Source organism: Contarinia nasturtii, unplaced genomic scaffold (genome assembly GCF_009176525.2).
Source record: "Contarinia nasturtii isolate CC-2019 unplaced genomic scaffold, AAFC_CNas_1.1 Cnas_scaffold_1500, whole genome shotgun sequence".
NCBI lineage: Eukaryota > Metazoa > Arthropoda > Insecta > Diptera > Cecidomyiidae > Contarinia > Contarinia nasturtii.
The window spans coordinates 930,199-951,566 of NW_022198836.1; the positions used below are offsets into that span (position 1 = coordinate 930,199).

A 21,368-nucleotide genomic window follows, 5' to 3' on the forward strand; every position below is an offset into this window, starting at 1 on the left:
CTTTCTTACATTTGGAGCGAAATTCAAAATTACTCACCTTTTCAATTGCAATAATATCGACATAGTGGTCATGTTGTAAAAAATTTATTATTAGACTTCTTAATGTTAAATAAAAGGACAAAATTATATTTCTGTATATCGTTTTATATTTTAATTTATTTTTACAGTGTGTTCATGTTTATTAGATTGAGGTTGAGCTTCTTTAACGTGACTTTTGAAAAAAAGAATGGTATGTGTTTACACATTCCATCAATTCTTTTTTTAAAACAATATTTATTGAAATATTATATTTTTATTCGATTCAATAGTTATCTAAAGAAATCAAAGTGTATCTCTATGCAAAACCCATGTATGTTTCGTATGAGCAAAGCGATGCGATAGCCATTGAGATTCTAATAAATTGAAACGTTCCTCACTCAAATACAAAGGTCTACCTCGTCTGAAATTGAAGATGGTTATTATTATAGATTTACATTCCTTGTTAATATAGAACATTCTTTGTTATGTATTCAAATGTTTTACCTTAAATCTCGATCTTCTTCGAAATAATCATCCAAATAGAGTGATCCCCATAGACATGCTCTTCGTCCTCTAACCACGATTATATAAGTTGAAGGCACAACCAAAAATATTCCAGTTCCACCACCGCATCGCATTGAATGCTGTAAAAAAAATAAATGTATCAATATGGTTCATATCGGCTCATATTATTTTCGTATGTATCGTACCCTGACAGCTTCAAAGCAGCTTGCTTCAGCACAACACCGTTGTTTCAAACAAACGATGGTTCCACAAAGCAAACAAATCGAACATTCTCTCGGTACATTGTTGCAATTTGTGCAGACCTTTTCATGGTAGTACTAAAAATTCACACAAATGAATAAAATACACTTATAATGAATCGTTAAATATACTAAATTGTATTTTAATTTACCGTAAAAAGTTTTTCATATTCTCGTGGAAGAGTTAGTAGTCTTGGCTGTTGCCACAATGTATGTTGATTGTTCACTAATGTGACGAGAGCTCTGTGCTGCTCTTCTGCCTGAGAACCCCGATGCAAGCTCATCAATTGGTTGCACCATAGTTCAGGCAATTTACGCTCATGACCAGGAATGAAGCATAATGCTTCAGCTGCATCAAAACTATTCCAATTAATATCAATCGTTACCAATTCCAAATAAGAAACTAAGCACACAAATTCCATTTGTGGAACTTCAATGACGGGTAGATTTTGTTCGTATAAATGATGTCGAAGTAATGTCGCAATTCGTAGATAAGGTAAACAAAGATTTTGCAATTGTTGTTCTATTTGATTCAAATTTAGTTGAGTCTGTTGTTGAGAGGATGTTGAAGTAGATGGAATTGGTACGCTGCATAATGAAGTTCTTCGGAATTGTTGGCAATTATTTGTTATCTTCAATACAAAAGCCATTACGGATCCAAGGCAATTGAATCTGCCTAAATCCACCATTTCATTTGTTGCGTATGTTGATATTATCTGATCACATTCAGCTTCGGTTAGAGATGAGCACACTTTGACAATGACTTGAAAGTACAACAAATTGTACATTACTTTTACGATGCAAGTAAAGTAAACTGGAAAGAGGAAAAAAAACAAAGAAATATTATTTTAATCAAGTGTGTGCATAAAGATAAAATTCTCACCTATATCCATACGAAGTGGGGCTAATAAAGTGTATTTAATCAGAAGAGCTATTGGATCTGCCAACAAACTGGGAATAATTTCTTGACAGTGTGCAGGCACCGTTGCGGTATTGATCGACTGAACTTCGTACAAAGACACGAAAGATTGCCAAAGCGGCCATCCAGCCAAAAGGCGTAAATATTCCGACAATAAGCTCAACAGAGGCACTATATAAATACGTTGAAAAAATTAAATTATTTGGTATAAAATGCGGTGAAAAACTGTTATAATTAATGTTAAAATTAATATTTACCAAGACAATCTCGCTTTGGCTTATATCGCAAGGCATTTTTCGAACAAAGTGAACCACCCCTTTGAATTATTTCAGCCTCCAGGTTCGTTCGGGCGATAGATGTTACAAACAAGAATAACCTTCGCTGTGACGGTGAAAACAATTTTGGATAAGTACATTCTGTGATGATTTCCATTGCACGTCCCATTGCCTCATTTAGTTTAGTTGGTCTCGATGGCTGAAAATCAAATAATCAATACATAATTTTTTATCATTAGTATTCATTGAGTAATTTATCTTACCGAAGGTTGATCATTTTCCTTGATAAGAACGGTTAATTCTTCCAGTAATGACTTGAGCATATGATCTTTTTTCTTCTCGTCCTTAGTGCGTACAACTGAAGTTGGTGTCTCAGTTTGTGGGCTCAATGGCAAAACAGCGTTAGCCAGTTGTCGGCAAACCGGACATGAAAACTCACCGCGTTCAACATTCAAACTTTGTTGACGTTGAGAACTCAATGAACTTGAATAAGACTCATGACATCCGATATGAACATAGTGACCGCATGACTGTACAAATATACCTGATTCAAAGGAGTTATTGCTGGTCAAAAACCAGGACTCTTCACCAAATTGATATGTAAGTAATTGATTTCGATGCGTACACTCAGTTGCAAATCGTTCTGTTGTCAAAGAACTAGATTCATCATCGTTAAGTGGCAGTTTAAATTTCTCACCACACTTTCTACGATGACCAAATACACCACTGGACTCGATTAGAACAACCAGACCGATTGGATTTGATTCAGTACTTGGGCTAGTCAGATTACATATAATGCATACATATTCTTTTTCTCTAGTCACTTCTTCATCATTTTCCTGTTCATCATAGTCACAATAGTCCATTTCTTCAGCTGTTTGCTCCATGAATCGTTTCTGTTTATTTGCAAATTCTTCCATAAGCTTTTGTTGACGTTCACGAGCACGCTTACTACGTTCTTCCTTTTCTTTAGTTTCTTTGGCTCTTTGTTCTGCTTGCTTTTCACGTTGATTTGGCCATAAACGTTGACGGATTTCATTTATTGATTGAGCACAGCCCTCATCAGCTTTTGCAATTTTCTTCAATAGATTTCCAATGAAAAATGGACCATCGCCAATACGCGCTTCCGACACATTGATATTTTTGTGATTCGATTGACTAGCATGTGAACTTGATGTTCCAGCTTCGCTGGTATCCATAGCGTCTATGTTTTTCTCTTCAATTGTTTCATCCAAAGAAAAACTGTCCAATATGCCACTCAACTGTGAGTGTAACTTTAGTAAAAGTGACAAAATACTTTCGTCAATTTGAATGAAGTCAGTATCGGACATGCTGCCCTCAATGATTTTTGATTTGAATGATGTCGAAAAGATTCGTCGTTGATTATTTCCCGTACTAGCAACAATATCCATATTTCTAGGTACAGCTACCGGCTGTACTCTTTGGAAGGGCAGCATTGTGCCTGGATTTGCATGTGAAAACATTTCTGTTTGTGGTCTTTGCGTTTCATCTGTTGCAACGATACTCAAATTGCGACGAACAACAACTTCCATGCCTGTTTCAGTTGTTGGATGTGCTGGCGGTAGTGCCAAATGTGTTGACCCCGATGGTTCTGGATCCGAGTCACGTCTTGTATACTCAATTGCATTAACAGCTTCATTTGGTGGCAAAGATCCATATGGTTCCAGTGCACCAGCTTCGGGATTTGTATCAACATTACGCAAAGGTAAATAGCGCTCCCGAATGCTCAAATCTTGAGCTACATCGAATCGAGTCTCTTCCGTATCCAATTCCATTTGCGTAGTATTCGGCATTAAGGTTTGTAATGGTTCATTTTCCGATACATCCCATTCAATATCACTATCAAACGTGGTGTTGCTATAATTTGCTGGAGAATTTTGTGGTTCAATTGAAGCCAATGCAATACGACTGACATGATGGCGAAGATTTGCTGCTAAACAGTCACCGGAGTAAACATTCAATAGCTCTGGGATATCGCTTGATGAGGCAAATGAACTTTTGTTTTGATTACATTCCAATGCATCTTTTGGCACATTGTTTGTGTACGTGACAGCCATTTCCAATAAGAATATAGCCAGCGATAGCATATGCTCTGAAACATTGTACAAGTGTACTGCACGGTATAGAATGCCAAGAATCATTGAATGCAAAATACGTGATTGTAGAATACATGATGGATCACTATAAAATCCACCCACTGGTGCTGGCAATCTGAATGGTGGCCAAAGACTTCCACTTTTTGGCATTTTCTTTTCGTGCTTGACATAATTTTGAAAACGATCCATGGAATTTTGGAAATCTCTTCGGTGCACGGCTCGCAATAGAACATGAAGCGGATCGTAATACCTCTCCCATACATCACCAGTCGGCATGAACAATCCTTGTTCCAGATTTTCCGACAGACTTGGTGGTTGCTTGAATATGGATAATTCATTCAAATATTGTTCAAAATTTCTGGTGTGTGAATTTCCCGAACGTTCCGGCATTAGTTCTAATAGTTGACTGTGTGTTTTGTCGCCAGTGGCGAGCAAGGCACTTATTTCGATTATGCATTGTGCCTTTTCGTCATTCCCTAAGTTCGTTCGGGATGAAACGATCGTAGACAAAAATGTCAACAATCCCTCCATCATTGAGTCTTGTTCCATTTCTTGTGGCTGAGATAGCTGGCACATACCGAGCCAGTCACCAACACCGAATGATTCAATTGCATTCAATAAAAATACTTTCGGTGGCAATTGAATTGCGCAAATTTGCAAGAAATATAAGTCCATATCAACCATCGAATTGCAGAAATTCGCTTGTATATACGTCATTGCTTGACCTTTTATCTGTAAACCATTTCGTATCCATACTCCAGCCAAAATTTCATAAAAAAAACTCTGCAATAAAAGAAAAGACGAAACATTAGAAAAAATTTATACAAAATATGTTCTTAGTAATGCTGATATTTTTGTACATTTACAATTAAAAAGAATTTATTGTTTGTTTATTTTGTATTATAATTTATAAATAACCTGTTTTTCATAGCGATTCTTACTTTATATTGACATTAATTGCATTTTGCACACTTTAATCTCTGTAGTGAACTTAAGTCAGAAATTTCAACGCAATTTTAAATCTCCTTACAAAAATATACTTCATGTGATTTATTATAAATGAACTTAATCGAACGAGATGCGAGTTGAATAGATATAAATGAATTGAAATAATTATTAATCGCATGATTTCTTCTTAGTATCGCCATAATTTCTAATGTGCAGCATCAGAAAACGAATTACAGCTAATATAAATGCAACATTATAAATGTTAATCTTATAACATTTCAATGGAGAATAACAAAATTTAAGTCAATGCAAAGTTGGAATGCATTTTTGTGGGAATTATTTTGTTTGTTGTTGGTCGATTGTTTTCAAAAATCTGAATTCTGTCGAAAGGTAAAACCCCATCGCCATAATATATAAGGTCAACATCTTCTACAGGATGATGATTCATGCAATTTACTCTCTTATGATATAGTGATTCATTCCTATGTATGCTGTATATTTGAGCACAAATGATTCAGACAAGTGTATGTATAGCGTAAATTATTTTGCTTTCCAACACATCATTAGGTTCGTGCGAAATCAATACTTAAAATATAATTTGGATTTTATTCAAGTCTTGCATAGACAGATTATGCACATAAGCAATGGAATAAAACGAACTCATTAACTTACATAATTATTGTGCATGTAAATAACTTTGAATATTTGGGTTCCTAAATGAGATTGAGAGGTCAACGAACATACTAACCTAAAGTAAATTTATAATAGTATTTGTTTAATGCGAGCATCTTAAAGAAACTAATTCCCCTTTATCACATACAATAGTATATTCTGAGTCTGACAGCCTTTCTAAACGACAAATTCATTTTGATGGTCCTAAAACTAAGTGTATGACGCAGATATATAACAAGTATTGTGAGAGACATTTTTTACGTGTATTTAACGTATTTATTAACAAACTTAAGTCAATGTATGCAATGACTCACTAATGTATGCCGACAAATACATTGATGCATATGTGTGGCTGTGTATTTGTATTGTTTTTTTTAATATGTTCGTCACTTTCTGTTGTCGTTGAGACAGTTGTCGTTTTTTCCCAAATATCAGACTCGATTTGTAAACTCATCGGAGCACGCCAAAGTTTTTGTTCATTTGTCTGTTGTTCAAAAAGTTGGAAATTAATTTTCTTTCTACAAATTTGAGTCTGTATCTTTTTAAATTTTGTGGAATTTATAGAATCAATTCCAAACATAAGAACTTGAAGTGTTTTTTTTTTCATAGAAGTAAATGCATTTAAGATTGAATATGGAATTTTGTCGTTGACTCTATGTCAATTCAATAAATAATCTAGTGAACGCGTGTGTTTTTTTGTTGTAAATTCAATTGCTAGAAAATACCGCGAAAAGAACCAAAAATGCTCATACCAAATAGTGTTGTTTTCTATACCGTATTATTTTTGTCAGTATGTATGCCTTATCAAGCCGAAGCCTTAATTGATGATGTGGTGGAAGTTTTGAAATTAGGAAAGGATATAACGTCCACATTACTTGAAACATGGAATTTGGTTGAACAAACTAATTTGGGCGGTGGTGTCGAGTTACCATTTCGAAAGGAAAAACAGAAGAAAATTTTGAATAAAATTAATGAAGTTTCACGAAAAATAAATAATTTTGAGGATGATGTATGTATTTGTTATGTTAAAGGTTTTTAAATATTTCATATAAATTATTCCATATCATCTTTATATTTCACACATAGACGCTAAAAGCCGCTTCCTGGACAGTCGATTCTGTCACCACATTCATTGGTTCAAATACAAAATTGGAACTGAAAATGCATGATTTGTCTGATTTATTGAATCGCATTCAAACGCAAGATGATAAAATGCAATCATATGTTTTAAACTATAACGATTTGGAAAGATTTACGCTCGAGAATTTTGCCCAATGGATTACGGCACAAGACACAATGTCTGTACAGGGATTACTTGAACGAATTCATTTACTAACTACTGGTTCAACAGATTTGGAAAACATTGGAAATGTAGGAGTACTTCAACTGTTGGCCGACAATATGGAGGTAATGAGATTTTGTTCTAATTTTCATAATGACAGATAGCCATGGAATGTATGAACGTTAAAAAATAATTTTATTTCACGGGAACCATGTGTATTGTGCACTTTTAATGCCGGTAATATTGAATAGTCCGTATCTTTGAAAAATATTGAACAACCTATCCAAATATTTATCTTCATTCGTAAACAAAACAAACTACGAACGAATATAAAGTCAACCCCAAACATTTTTCACATCAAATAATACTTATTTGAAATCATTAAAGCAAACAAAGATATATCAAATGCATTGTATGAGAACAAAGGAAACGATTGAAATGTTCATAAGAAATAATATTATTTTGCGTTTGTATCAGTTGAAACGTTGAGTAAATCATGCAATTTCCGAAGTGACACCAATATCAACATATACAACCGAATGCTACACGCGACGTGAGAACGAATACACGACATAAGCCGAATTTATGCTTTCAAAACTATACAAATATCAATTGTCTCATTCTATGTTATTGACAGCATATGTATTGTTATGTTAGTATGTGTGCGTTTTTTATAGCTATCGTTGCTGTGCTGTTCGGGCTATACATTCAGTACAAGCATACAATGAGAATGAAGAAACAACAAAACAGCTACACGAAATAAGTTAGTCTCATTTGAAACGTCAACGCGTCCAGTAAATGTTTTATAACGTTGTTGAAACGCACAACAGCACCAACAACGGCAGCAGAAACAGTAAAAAATATATATATACACGTTAATACATTTACGGAAAGCGAATAATAATCCAACAACAAAAAGTTTAGATCTGTTTGCTCACTAATTTAATTCGGAAACAAAGATATTAAAATTGCTACAGTTCATGTTCAACGGAGTGTGTTTTTTTTATTCGTTGTTTTGCGTATTCATGAATCTCAATTTTTTTGCACTGTCAAAGTCCCAAGTTCAAATTGATTACAATTAGAATAAAACAGTTCTCCAATAAGGCACTTACAACAAGTGTAATTTAATCAATGCGGAACGAAAAAGTCTTTTAAACGTCAAATTTTTAGTTGAAAAATACATCGAAACATTTTTTGTACAACGACGACATTACAAAACATGTTGTTTATGGAATTCAGTGTATAATAAAAAAAAAACAAAGAATAATTTTTCACTCGGAGAGGGATAAACTAAACAAAACAAACATGACAAAAAGTAATGTGGTCAAAATTGCTGTCGTTGCTTTCTTCATTTCTTGCAATATATTCTGCGCAATTAGCACTTATACGAAAGGGGCCACATCAATTGATTTTCTGCGGGCACAATATTTACAGCTGGAAGCTGAATTATGGAGTATCGTCGAAAATGGTGTTGATCAATCGAGCGTTTTGAATCAAATATTGGGTCAGCACAAAACATTTATTGATCAAAACCTCACCCTCAGCGACTATAACGAAAATGAATTCTATTTGCTTGAAAAAATTTACGAATGGAATATTGTGAAAGAGAGTTTAACGCCAATTCGCACATTATTCAACTCATTCAAATTGGTCATTGACAAAAATGTTGTTCAATTTCAACGATTGGAATTGACTGATTTAGCTGATACGATTCTTTCAGAATCGGAAGCTATAAATGGCACCGCAGAAAACATAGAAACTTTTATGGTTAAACAGGGAACATACTACAAAGTTATGCTGGTAATAAATTATGGGTTTTATGATATATATATATAAGTTTTTTTCGTTTAAAAAGACGTTATAGTATCCATTTCAAATCGTTTAAAATAAGAAAAACACACAAAAACCGATACATTTTTTAAAAGTATGTTGAAATCATTTGCAGGAGGCACAAAATTTGGTTTGCATTTCGAAGCAATCAGCACAACAAGTATTGTTCCAAATGTACAATGCAATTTCGATAGCTGAACTCAAAGGATACGCTATGATGCAGTTTTCTTGGATGATTTTACGAACATACGGCAAAGGTTTGTACACACCAATACAAATTTGATGTACGATTGTAATTAATTTCCCATTGCAAATGTTTAGGCAATTTTACAAAAGAATCTCACTTGATGCGACAAAGATTTGAAGATCGTGTTCAGAAAACACAATCATTAATGCGAAAAGTAATGGAGCGCGCTGATCGATCTGTGTGGCGCTGTGATCCAAGGCATCACATCGAAGGTGAAACGTTTATAACTGTGACTAGGTTGTTGCAAGGTTATATTGAAAATGAAGTTGATATGAACAATGATAACACATGCCGTGAAAATTGTGCAGCCTATCAGTTCAGCGAGTCGTACAGTTGTTACAAAGAATTATTCTGTGCACGGCAACCGAAATGTAATGGAAAGCTTCTGAACTGCCAGTTCTTCGATTCAGATATGTGGATTTGTCCATCTGTATGTGAGAGCAATAGCTCAATAACTATTATGTTATCAAATGACTGAAAAAACAAATAATGTACAATTTATTCTGATCTTTAAGAAACCATCAAGTAATCGTCGCTATGAATTCATTGAATACGAAAACGGTCGCACACTAGGAAAATCGGGCGTATGTCAAACCGGATCAACAAAAGTCGACTCATGGTGGCGCTGGCTTTTTTGGCATTGTAGCTATTGTTTGTGTATCTGTGATGAGCAAAGTGTAAAGTCAGATCGTTATTTTAATTTACGAGAAGCCACATCCAATATTTCAGCAAATAGGTTTGTATGACTACAAATGTAATGTTCATTCGAACGAGTAACACAATTTATTTTCTACTATTTTGAAATTACTGAACAGAGTTATAACTGGCCTTCGATTCAAAAAAATTAACCGTATAATTCATATTCAAATCCAAGAAGGAGAGTTACAAGCCAGAGGGTTCGTGAATGCATCAACATTGAGTTGGAAACCTGTAAGTGACTATAAGTTACTCGATCGTGGAATTCGGAGCGGACTTGATTATCACACCATGAGCTGGGACAAAAGAGCTATCGATTTGGATAACTTAGTGGCACCAAAAAGCCATGTTGTGACCGGAATAAGATTAAGAGTTGTTGGCACACATTTGAATTTGGAAATTCGAGTAACTGAAGCAGATTTTACCACGGGCCGTTTGATTGATCCCGAACAAACCAGCTTTTGGAAGTCAAACGATAATACGGAAAGTAGCTCGGATAAACGTACACCAATTAAATTAAAGAATCCAGATATTCCAATCTTATGTCCATCACAATCTGAAATTGATTCAGTATCGAATCAATATATCGAATTCACGCACACCGATTTGGATCGAGATGTTGGCCAAACAACCGTGCCATATATTGACGCCCAAGATGTTATCTCACGAGTTCCAGTTGCTCTCAGTGGAGCTGGTGTATACCATAAAGGAAAAACGAACTATGGAGGATTTATTGGACTGAAATTGATTACATACGATTTTCAACCACACATTTTAACACCACGTCTGGCTGATGAAGCCGAAGATATCAAAATTGTAAATTTACAAAAATAAAAGTAGAACAGAAATTTCAATAACAATTTGCTACCTTTTTGAAACAAAATAAAACCATGTAATTTTTTAAATCAATGGAAAAGAGCTCGAATAAATGGAAAGTTTAGAAAGTATGTAAATGTTTTCATTATACACATAAAGTGCTGATGATTAATTTTGACGATGAAGATTTCTTTATGCCATCATTTTCGAAAAATATACAAAAATATTACCGATTTTGAATTTCTTAAATGTGACGATTGCAAATTGTATGTGCGTTTGTAATTGAACACTTACAAAAACATATGCACTTGTGGAATGTATTGAAAAATATATTAAAAAAATGTACCTGCACGCGTAGAGGATGAATCATTAAGAGAGTAAGTAGGTCCGGCTGAGGGATGATGTCTTTGAGTGTCATATTCATTTTGCTAACGGCTTGACATGTAAATGCAGCCAGATACCGATGAAGTGGGAAATGAAAGGAAGCGCGCATCATTTCATTTTTATCATCTTTAATAACTTCACTCTGTAAAAATAGTTTTCCTTTAGAAATGACTAATATGATTCACAAGAATATTTTTTTCAACTAACCTTATCATGTTTTGATTGATAAATTGCTTTCAACCAGTCTTGCAGATAGTTAGAGCAGAATATGATGATTTTTTTCGCAAGCTGAGCATATGTATTGTCATTCAAATGCGATATAATGGACCACATTGGATATGCACTTGCTTCTAGCTCACATGAAAAGGCTGCATAATAGGAACTTGGTTCGTATTCGATATGACTCCCAACTTCGCGAACATTGACATTCATTCCTTGCAGCATCGATAAAAATTGAAACCACATATTTACTAAATCATCGTCCCGAAGAAAAACTAATGCCACCGACTCATGAGAAAGTACATTGTTGAAATCAGAAACGAGCGGCCAATAGCAGTGTTCTTTCATTGCTTTAGTAGCACAATCAATAACATCGTGTGTATTTCGATCTTCATCGTGTAATGTATTTCGTATTAGATTTTGTGCCATCATTGACTTTAAGCTAATGATCATCACATGCAAAAGATTCAATTCTTCGACCATTTTAAGCGCCAAACTTTCATTTGAAAATAGTTGCACACTCATATGAACGACTCGGTTGCTCAGTGTATCCGGATCGCCTGACGTTTCCAAAACCTTTGGAATGCGGCTGTAGTGCATTACAAACGTTCGTGTCAATTGTTCCTACAATGTGAATTGTTGGAAATTAATAAAATAAAAACATTGAAATTCAATCCAAAAACCTTCGAAATGCAATTATTACCTTATACTCTGGATCGGGTAGCATATTCAATAGAAAACAAACAAAATTCTGTGGAAATTCATATTTGAACGTCCAGAATATTAATTCTTCTAACAATGACGAATGCACAATGTCACTTTGGAGAGCTACAAAATCTTTATATTTGTTTGGTGCCACCGGACTTGAAAGACCATGAAATGAATAAATCAAATTAACCAATGTTTTTCATAATTGAAAATACGGTATTAAACATTCTTACCTTTTCAACTTGCTTTTGGCATCTTTATACTTGATTATGCTTCGAACTAAGAACTCAGAATATGATTTTGTTGTGTCTGGATTGAGTAGCGAAACATATAACTGTTGGATGAAAATACATAAATAAATATAAAAGAATAACATTTTGATGACAAAAAATAAAATAAAATACATAATTTTGTCGATATATCTTCAATAATAAGTTAATAAAAAAATTAAAGAAAAATTCAAGTCTTTTTGTCCATCAACATACCGATTTATCAAGTAAAGTTGTAGTCATCACGTTACGCATTAGTTCACCTATATTATTCAGTTCCATTAGCATACTACAGTATGAATCACAGGCTTTAATGTTGCCATCATCACGGAAGTGAAACAGCAAACGAAGTAATAATCGTGGCATTATTGCCTCTGCGACGGCCATTAGATCATTTGGCACAGTTGAGCTTCTAGAATGGTTATTGATGCCGTGGTCGGAACAAAACCCTTCGGCTTTCATCACTGATGTATCCCCACAATCACATGCACCGCCCGCTTGCGATAGAAACATATTGAAATCGTGCGTGGAATGGTCGCCTTTCTTGAAACAATTCCGGCATATTGACATGCACGGAGAAATTCCGCATGTGCGGCATCGGTAAGCAACTACATGTGGTATCCAAACTAGACCACATTTCGCATGATTATCGTATGTTCGAACTAGATTTGCATTAAAAAAATGAACAAATATTTCAAGGTTAGATTATCTTAAAAATAATCTATGTACTTTAAGAACTAAAAATAAAAATGATATTTATTATGAAAAGGTATAAAATTTACTCCGTATAGAAAAGTAGCAAATAGTCAAAGCACGAACATTCTATTGTACACTAATACCATAAATATGAAGATTTCACATTAAGTTTTTGTTTTTTAGTTAAACATTCACGAATTAAATATTTTTATTCTTTTTTTTACTTTTTACATGTTTAAAATTCAATTCGTTTGGGCGTTTTTATTAAAAACGTTCAAATCATTAATATGAAATCTTCTAATGTCATTGACCTTACCTATGCTTGCGAAGTCATCAGGTGTACGGCCACCGGCAATAAGCCATTTGCACCATTCTATGTATTCTAAATTATCGATATTATTTTCTGGACTAAGAATAACATCCAATACACAGTTCAGATATTCACTTTTGCCATTAACGCACTCATTATTTATAAAAGAAGCTCCATCACGATAGCCTTTTCGCATTACCATTGCTGCGATCGCTTCTGACACTTGTTCGTGTGAGCCATCGTCAATGGAAGCGTTTGCCATCATTTTACAGTTCTATTTATTTTTTTTCGGTCGAATCAAAATAAATTGAATTTTATGTCTAAATTGATGATTTTAAGCATCTATATGCGAATTTTTACTTGTTCTTATTGTTTACACTGAATTTTGTATCGTGAGTTATATGGGAAGCTATGTATATGTCCATATAATCTATTCGTTTGCTTTTTGATTATTATTATTGTTATTATTTACATTTGGTCACGTATTTGTGTTTTATTTAATTTATTTCTTTTTAATTTCAAAATCATTTTGCTATTTAAACCACATGGCTACTTATATCGATCGTACTTGTGTCGTATATATTATTAAAGTTTCAAGTCACTGACATTTTACAAACGTCATCTTCTTCAAGTGTGTGTGGTTTGTTCTATCTCACACCATAAAAAATATTTTATCTATTGCAATGAATTTAACTTTATTCCGTAATCAAATTTTCGTTGAGCTAGCTCAAATTATTTCAACACTGGAAAATTACTAAGAAAATATTGAATCACCAACAAAAAATATTATTTGTTCTCGTTTGACTGCACTTTGGATGTATCGTATTGTAGAGTCGTGGACATTTTTTTCTTGCCCACTAGATTTACACAAGAAAACACAATTTTTTTCTCGTCAGTGAAACAAACGAAACAAACGAAATTCGATTTTAATTCCACATTCCTTTTTCGTGAATTTTGTTTAGAATTCGATCCTAATATTTTTCAGTTAATTATGATTAGTCATGTTTGCACTGAGCGCATCAAATACTCAGCCGAATCACAATTCAAATGTAATACACAATGAAAAAAGCAGCACCAATAGCCCAAAATGTTTAATTTCCATACTGAAAGAGTTCTCTCTTTTATTCTTGCTATTTTGTGTGTATTTCAATATTCAAGGTCGATGGCTATCCACATGAAGTTTGTTGCGATCCAATATAACTTCTTCGCTGGGAACGCATTATTCTTATTTGAACATTTGTAATGTTTTCCAAGCTTTGTTTGCGATATTTTTCATAAAGTTGGAAGATTTTTCATTTGTTTATATATATTACATGCTTCAAGAATATTCTCCCATTTGATTTGAAATACACACATGTCCGCATGCATTAAATCCTTTATTATGATGTAAAAATTGTCAAAAACAATATAAACTCAATTTTTGTTTCTATCGCTTTTCGATATCTCTTGCTGTTGAAGCCAAGTTGTATGAAATCATTTTCTTTTCAGCGAATTAAAGTTTTATGAAGTGCCCTACATTTTCATATTTTCCAGTTTTTCTTTAATTTATTGATTTGAAAGTTTATTGAATTTTTTATGAGTTATTTTACATTGTTGTGAATATTCCATCCATTTCTAGAACAAGCCCCATAAATAGAATTAGAAATAACAAGAGAATAATGTTTCTGAACAATATATTTTTATGATAGAAATTGACTAATTGCTCCAGTGCTGTTATTTGTTTTTACATTTGCCAAGCATTTTTCAAACAAAGTAAACCGCCACTTTGTATGTTTTTTTTTCAACTTGGTTCGGAGTTCGGACTATAAACGTTGAAGCTCTAGGAAATGAATAATAATAATAAACAAAGATAACCATGATAAATATCATGTCTTTTTTATATTTGATGGTCCAAAATATTTTGCTTTGAATTAAGCAACATAGTATGATAAATGTAAAAGTGTCTATTCGCTTTGTCATTGTGGGTAAACCGCCATCTCTGTGGGCTTTAATTTTTTGAATAAATTATAGTTCTGCTTTGATGTTGTTGTTTTTTCATAAATCTCCTTCATTTTCTTATTCTTCCAATCTTTTGTATGGCAGCTCCAGAATGATTATCATACCATTTGTTCATAGGTATTTATAAAGCCTTACGCAATGTTTTTTTTTTGGAATAAGTGTTGATGACTACGAGTTGAATTATGTAGCTAAAGGTAGTGTAATGGGACTGATCGCTATCGTTGATATCAAAGTTGCATATATACCACGCACACATACACAAAAGCCGGATTACCTTACAAATAACAGTGTGAATGATGTATGAGTTGTTGCGTGTAATCAAGTCAGAATTTCAATACACGCCTAAAAGTTACAATACCAAAACCACGCATACTAGCGTGAGAATTGTTTCCCTCCTATTTTTATAGATTGTGTGTAAACAATTCAACGAAGATGCAAGCGTCTACTTGTTTTAGTCATCAGTCTTGTTTGTGAAGTGAAAGAGTCAACACGGTTTTGAAAATCTGCTCCCGATTATTCATTAATTTACTGTTGAAATACCAAAAAATAAAAAATATAAACATGGCAGTAAGTCGTTTGTCGATTGGAAAATTTTTGGAATTGGTAAGTGAATGTGTGCAATTGTGCATAGTGCCAGTTTATCTGATTATTTGTGAAATTTTTTAGTTAGTTAGTAGTCAAATGTTCGTTGATGTCAATACAGAAGACATAATTCAATATATATAGAATGATGCAATCATTTTAACCTTGAAACTTGCGCGATCTGCTTATTTTGTTTATTTCACTTACTATATATGGAAACGGAAAAAATCAAATTGTATGCGGTGATGAATTCCTCAAAAATTTCATTTGGAATGATCAAGGCAATTCAAACGCAATCCTTGATTTCGCAAAAATAAAAACGTACATAGTATTTAAATTGGCATGAACGAACATTTTATACTTATGTACTCATATGACGGATTTCCTTGTATTATTTTATTCCCATAGATCATCACAATCACGTGCTTGGTTCTCCACTATAAATCTCTTCACGAATCTGATCCTCAAACTATAGTTTTGAGTTCCGGGACTTTCGTGGGATACACAGTGATTTTGGTGGGCTTGTTTGCAGGTAATATTTTGCGTATATAAAATTTTACGTATTTGAAATTTTTTTATGCGTTAACATAAAATTAAGTTTTATTCCGCGATGACTTCATCATTATTTCTAATTTATTCATGTTCGATATATTTCGTCTTAGGATATATTCTCAGCACACCAATCAACAAGCGCATTGATATTTTCTTCAGTTTGATCGGATGTGCTCTGTTCATTGCCACTGGTGCCCTGATTTTGAGAGATTGGGACAATGGATTCCATTCAGTCGTCAATAGTGAAACCCACAAATTGGCTATGTGGAAAGCTTGGTTATCCATTGTCAATGGTGTTTTGTTCTTCTTGGATGTTATATTCACTTTCCGCGATTAAAAGTTATATATTAGCATTGTAATAACATAAAAAATGCTTAAAAAGCACACATAAATTAGATTCCTTACACTGCTAATCATAAAATGTCCATGTCATAAACAGTTTTAATTTCAGTTGAATAAAGTGTCGTAATGAAACAATAGATATGAATTGTTTAAATTTATTACTGATAAAGTAATCAGTGACTCACTTCTGATTAATTAAATTATTTTTGGATTTTCAGTTAAAATATTTTGTTGGAATGTTGGAATTGGAAATTGGAAGTGATTAGTCACACTAGATTTTATATGTTTTTTCAGCGCGGTGTATAAAAAAACTACGCATTTTATATGTTATGTTCAAAGCAATTATTTGCGTTGGAATAGCACATTATACAGACTATTCAATATTAATTCATTGACGGAATGCGACTCATACTTGGACTATACGAAAACTATAGAAATCCAGACGATGACATCACCATTGCTTAGGTCACGCACATGAAAGCGTTCTTCATGCGACAAAACAACATCAATCAACTGTCCATCTCCAAAATAAAAAGAAAAATATCGGCAGCATGTTCCATACTCGCATAACACAAGTTTTATATCAAGGGATATTTTGTTTACGTTTTTTATGGCTTTTTATATACAAATATTGATGTATATATACACATATATTTTATATAGGAAACTAAAACCGTACAAATGTTTCAATGAGTTAACTAAATATTTGTGTATCAAAATAGACAAATTTATAAATTTCATGAGTTTCTCACACGAATGGCGTTCGACACGACATTATTCACGAAATCATTTGGTCATTAATAAATTATAAATAAATTTAAATACAATTTTTTTTTGTAATTTGGAATCTAGAAGATTCTACGAAAATAGTCATTACAAAAGAAACATTGTTGTATTGAATATTGTCATCACCCTCATTAATGTCATTTTATTTCTTTACACACCGAAAACACACTACGTTTTTTGAATATTTCTTCTAGTTGAAATGTTGCTTACTTTGCATATCCAGTAGTACGGAAATTTGAAACACTTTGAAGAATTACATTTTTCATTATTCTAATAACATAAGCAAAAATGGATCATTCGAAGGTTTGTATTGCTGTTTTGATTTGATTGGACTTCTAAATCCATATTTTACATTATTATATGAAAAAATCACTTGTTGTTTTATCAATATAATTTTTTTTATTAATTGCTTTCCATTGTAGGAAATTTCAATTTAGGTAGTTCAATTTAAAATGTATGTTTTGAATCATTCAGTTGATTTTTGCGCCTTTAAGAATAATAAGAATTCGAATTCAAAAGGGTTGACGTTTGGAAATTTTATTTTCAATGATTCCACTGTATCATTTTTTGTTATCTCATTCGTCAGAACGGCATACTCGTTTTCCTTTTCGAATTCTGGTCCCTCACAGGCTTCCATTTTGTTGATTTGGTTTTCATTTGATCGATTTGCCTCAGCGATCATCATTGCAGCCTCGTCTGTGGCGTTCAATTTTTCTTGTTTGAGATTAGTCTGTTTGAAAGCTATTTGAAAAACCAAAATGAATGGAGTGTTTTTATGTATGCATGATTTTACACCACGATACAATATTGCACAAAAGAAAACTTACCGTTGGGACTTGATTTAATTGTTGGATGTTGCTGAATCAGATCTATAGAATGAATTTGCACCATATTGTTCTTAGAGATTTGAGTATTTGTCGTCTGTCCATAGTTCTGGTGTTGATCATGGGATACATTGGAGCTCGTTCTAGCGATGTTGAAGTCGGCATCTATTTTTTCCACTTTGATTGAGGTGCGTGGTGTACGTTTTTTTGGCTGTGGTACCTTTCGCATTTCGTTCTCACAATTGCAACAAAGGTTTTCTTTTTGTTCGGTATCTTCATCATCCTCCGAAAAACTCGATGGAAAATAATGTCGTTTACATGAAATGCATTCGATTTGACCTGTCAATTTCAACGATTTTCTCGCTCGTAAATTGAATCGACCTGTTGCTTTGTCCATTTTGTTTGCTCGAAGATATATTCTGAAAAGACGATTACACGAGAGTGCCGGTTATATGTCACAACTTTGTTTGCTGTGTTTGTTGGTGCTAATGATAGACTTGAATGTATGTGTAAACCATAGTGCTCTGAATCAAATAGCAGAAAGAGATGCAAATATTTGACATTTGAAAAAATATGACTATAATTTCATTGGTATTTGATGCGTTTCATATTTCTTTAAAAATGGTCACTATATATATATTCAATGTTTATCAAAGGGTCACAACGGAGTTCCAGAGGTCGCAACGAGCGCTCGAGCCCGACGATCACCAGAACATACATAGTTTCAGTAAGACATATTATGTTTTCAATTTTCTTATTTAATTATTTATTTGGAATTTCTAATATATTTATTTGTTCAATTCTGTCGAAATACATTTTTTGAGTTGTGCAATAGGACATTTTACGGGATTATTTTTCGCTTTCTTTATGGTTGCAAATATCCCGGCAGCTTCATTCGCATGAAAATCCATGTTGTGAAGAATGAGACCAAAATAAAAATGAAACCCATGGCAGTCAATAGTATGCGATTTAGTTTTGGTTTTCCACCAAAACCAGATGCATGTGTCTGATCCATTATTATGAATCCGAGGCCACCTGTTTGAATTTACATGTTCAAATGTTTATTTATGCGTTTAAAAATTAAAATCCATCGCTTCTAATTGATCAAAATTACCTATTGTGAACAGAAAACTACTGGCCAAACCTTCCATAATGTATTGCCTTTTGAATAATAAAAATAAATTTAAAAAAATCAGAATAATACAGAATATGGTATAAATTAAACTAGAACTAACCCATTAATTCTGTATGGCATAAACGCAACTGGTCTGAAATAGTATGTGTTTAAAAAATAATTTGTGTGAAAAATAAAACATTTATTTTATTTCAACTGTGAACGTGGAACATGAATTTCTTTTCTTACCGAGAATGTCCATGTTCATCTGTGGTGCTTCCAACACTGGGTGGTTCAACAATAACGTCATAAATAATGCCTATTGAAAATAAAGAACCATTTAGAAAATCATTAATACAAATTGCATTTAATATATACATGGGATAAATAAAACTAGAATGAATGTTTGAGAAAAATTTACACAAATTTACCTCCAGTAACCAAAAAGTACGACAGCAACACTAGCGAGAAAATTGTCATAGCAGAAGGTTGATGAAACCATGACGGTCGTTTAATTTTTAAGTTTGGTACTTCCAATATAAAGAAAGGTAGTGAATAAAGTGTTTCAAACATTTTTCCAATTTGATTAACTTCTATTTTTATTGGATTTTAAAAGAGAAAGTAGATGAAAACTAAGAACTTCAATTGTTTAGGCGGTGATTGACGTCGGCAAAAACTCATATGTATAAAATGTTACACACAGGCTTGACAGATAAATGTACTAAAGACCCATTCACAATGAATGAAATAAAAATTGTTTTGTATATTTACTAAAAACGAAAAAAAAAATGAAAACAATAAATTAAACTGCAAAGAAATTGGGTTTACTCGTTTCTATTAAATTTCACCGTTTTTCTTAAATCAATAATAGAAACATGCTATACATTTAGTATAACATCATGTGTTTATTGTAAATTTAGTACTCGAATCGAATGACTTTCGGACAATTTTACCATCTGTCACACACTATCACACTCTACTCGCAACAAAATTGCACACATCTGTCAAAAACAACACGTCAGTCTATAATCAAATGTAAAAATGCTTAGTTTATTGTTTTCTTGCCCAAAAAAACTTCAATTTTACACAGTACAATACATGATTTGTTAGAGTGAAACTGAAAATCATTTTAATTAAAATGTGATTTTAGCTTTAATTGTAAGGTCGAAAGCTGTTGTTGATTGATGACACCGAAACTATATAAAAATGAAGAGAAACAAATTCGCTATTATGGTACTGATGCTCAGCATTGGCAGGTAATAAATGTGCAAATCAATTCAATTCGCGATGTTTATAATTATGTACTATTCAATTGAGGTTGCAATGAATATTTTGCAGAAATTAAATTTATTGATAAATTGATATTGACGATTTGGTAGTATCACTCACAAAAAGAAATTGTAAAGCTATATCTTTTTCCTTTGCAGATTATATTTCAAAACACCCATTTCACTTGCAAAAGATATCAATTTGTCTGCAGTCATTATTGTTTAGCATAATAATGTCAATTTATTTTCTTATTTACAGTGCGTTCGTGTCAGCTGTGATTCTTTCATCAGAGACGTTAAACGTGGAGCCAACTGTTTCCAACACTCAGGGGAATGTCTTACAAAAGCAAAACATTGCACAACAAAGTGATATTATTGATGAAAATTTAAATGATTTCCATATAAAGACCGAAAGAACATTTGTGAATTCAGAAGAGAAAACTAAAAGTGATAGCAATGCATACGAAGAAATTAAGTTAGATGAAAAACCAAAAATGGAAACACAGCTTCCACAACCTAGTGAACTAGCAAGCATAAAACGTGAACAAGAAACTTCCGGAGAACATAATTCCGAAGAAAACAATGTGTAAGTGTCCAGCTCCTTAATTTAATAATTGAAAAAAATAAAAATAAAAAAAGAAAACGAATTTTATTAATGAAATACATCATATAGTCTAAACTAATTTTGTCTTTATTCTTCACTCGATGAAGTCATATGACAAATCCATATGG

The 21,368-nt window shown here is 32.9% G+C and overlaps 6 protein-coding genes across 7 annotated transcripts in view; 3 read left to right on the forward strand and 3 right to left on the reverse strand.

Moving 5' to 3' along the window:
• Positions 1-123: 123 nt before the first annotated feature.
• On the reverse strand, positions 124-14,256 carry LOC116346404 (E3 ubiquitin-protein ligase Ubr3). The gene is made up of 13 exons (XM_031776436.1): positions 13,177-14,256; positions 12,381-12,826; positions 12,129-12,229; positions 11,891-12,050; positions 11,176-11,811; positions 10,931-11,110; positions 2,240-4,876; positions 1,959-2,175; positions 1,666-1,872; positions 935-1,596; positions 729-860; positions 523-662; positions 124-439 (listed from the first exon to the last, which is right to left on the reverse strand). The coding sequence occupies exons 1-13, from the start codon at positions 13,433-13,435 to the stop codon at positions 322-324; spliced, it is 5,895 nt and encodes a 1,964-aa protein (XP_031632296.1). The 5' UTR covers positions 13,436-14,256; the 3' UTR covers positions 124-321.
• On the forward strand, positions 6,195-10,650 carry LOC116346405. 2 transcript variants are annotated; one of them, XM_031776437.1, is made up of 6 exons: positions 6,195-6,722; positions 6,800-7,120; positions 8,941-9,082; positions 9,147-9,502; positions 9,588-9,808; positions 9,888-10,650. In XM_031776437.1, exons 1-6 carry the CDS (start codon positions 6,456-6,458, stop codon positions 10,600-10,602), a joined length of 2,022 nt encoding a protein of 673 aa, XP_031632297.1. In that variant the 5' UTR covers positions 6,195-6,455; the 3' UTR covers positions 10,603-10,650. The 2 variants fall into 2 exon arrangements, with proteins under 2 accessions (XP_031632297.1, XP_031632298.1); XM_031776438.1 differs by lacking the exons at positions 6,195-6,722; positions 6,800-7,120 and adding an exon at positions 7,596-8,795.
• Positions 14,257-15,608: 1,352 nt separating the features above from the next.
• On the forward strand, positions 15,609-16,783 carry LOC116346338. Its single transcript, XM_031776327.1, has 3 exons — positions 15,609-15,771; positions 16,159-16,282; positions 16,413-16,783. Exons 1-3 carry the CDS (start codon positions 15,730-15,732, stop codon positions 16,637-16,639), a joined length of 393 nt encoding a protein of 130 aa, XP_031632187.1. The 5' UTR covers positions 15,609-15,729; the 3' UTR covers positions 16,640-16,783.
• Positions 16,784-17,582: 799 nt separating this feature from the next.
• On the reverse strand, positions 17,583-18,756 carry LOC116346374. Its single transcript, XM_031776389.1, has 2 exons — positions 18,258-18,756; positions 17,583-18,171 (listed from the first exon to the last, which is right to left on the reverse strand). The coding sequence occupies exons 1-2, from the start codon at positions 18,649-18,651 to the stop codon at positions 17,897-17,899; spliced, it is 669 nt and encodes a 222-aa protein (XP_031632249.1). The 5' UTR covers positions 18,652-18,756; the 3' UTR covers positions 17,583-17,896.
• Positions 18,757-19,003: 247 nt separating this feature from the next.
• Positions 19,004-20,068, reverse strand: LOC116346296 (putative oligosaccharyltransferase complex subunit CG9662). The gene is made up of 5 exons (XM_031776253.1): positions 19,800-20,068; positions 19,618-19,687; positions 19,490-19,522; positions 19,369-19,415; positions 19,004-19,289 (listed from the first exon to the last, which is right to left on the reverse strand). The coding sequence occupies exons 1-5, from the start codon at positions 19,939-19,941 to the stop codon at positions 19,120-19,122; spliced, it is 462 nt and encodes a 153-aa protein (XP_031632113.1). The 5' UTR covers positions 19,942-20,068; the 3' UTR covers positions 19,004-19,119.
• Positions 20,069-20,403: 335 nt separating this feature from the next.
• LOC116346294 (SUN domain-containing ossification factor) overlaps positions 20,404-21,368 on the forward strand; it is a 13,742-nt gene continuing 12,777 nt past the window's right edge. Inside the window, exons 1-2 of the mRNA XM_031776250.1 lie at positions 20,404-20,624; positions 20,896-21,222. Coding sequence (XP_031632110.1) covers positions 20,575-20,624; positions 20,896-21,222 — 377 coding nt within the window. The 5' untranslated portion in view covers positions 20,404-20,574. The remainder of the gene's footprint in view (positions 20,625-20,895; positions 21,223-21,368) is intronic.

Bases quoted from the DNA above. Each gene is read 5' to 3' on its own strand.
- LOC116346405 (XM_031776437.1), top strand. From the start codon at position 6,456: ATGCTCATACCAAATAGTGTTGTTTTCTATACCGTATTATTTTTGTCA. The intron at 9,503-9,587 runs GTATGTGAGAGC...CTGATCTTTAAG, and splicing joins ATATGTGGATTTGTCCATCT to AAACCATCAAGTAATCGTCG. The intron at 9,809-9,887 runs GTTTGTATGACT...ATTACTGAACAG, and splicing joins TCCAATATTTCAGCAAATAG to AGTTATAACTGGCCTTCGAT.
- LOC116346404 (XM_031776436.1), bottom strand. From the start codon at position 13,435: ATGATGGCAAACGCTTCCATTGACGATGGCTCACACGAACAAGTGTCA. The intron at 11,812-11,890 runs GTAATAATTGCA...TTCACATTGTAG, and splicing joins TACCCGATCCAGAGTATAAG to GAACAATTGACACGAACGTT. The intron at 4,877-10,930 runs GTACATTTTTTT...CTTTTATTGCAG, and splicing joins TTCATCCTCTACGCGTGCAG to AGTTTTTTTTATGAAATTTT.
- LOC116346338 (XM_031776327.1), top strand. From the start codon at position 15,730: ATGGCAGTAAGTCGTTTGTCGATTGGAAAATTTTTGGAATTG. The intron at 15,772-16,158 runs GTAAGTGAATGT...TTATTCCCATAG, and splicing joins TTGGAAAATTTTTGGAATTG to ATCATCACAATCACGTGCTT. The intron at 16,283-16,412 runs GTAATATTTTGC...ATTTCGTCTTAG, and splicing joins TTTGGTGGGCTTGTTTGCAG to GATATATTCTCAGCACACCA.
- LOC116346374 (XM_031776389.1), bottom strand. From the start codon at position 18,651: ATGGACAAAGCAACAGGTCGATTCAATTTACGAGCGAGAAAATCGTTG. The intron at 18,172-18,257 runs GTAAGTTTTCTT...TTTTTCAAATAG, and splicing joins AATTAAATCAAGTCCCAACG to CTTTCAAACAGACTAATCTC.
- LOC116346296 (XM_031776253.1), bottom strand. From the start codon at position 19,941: ATGTTTGAAACACTTTATTCACTACCTTTCTTTATATTGGAAGTACCA. The intron at 19,688-19,799 runs GTAAATTTGTGT...TATTTTCAATAG, and splicing joins GTACTTTTTGGTTACTGGAG to GCATTATTTATGACGTTATT. The intron at 19,290-19,368 runs GTAATTTTGATC...AAATTCAAACAG, and splicing joins TAGTTTTCTGTTCACAATAG to GTGGCCTCGGATTCATAATA.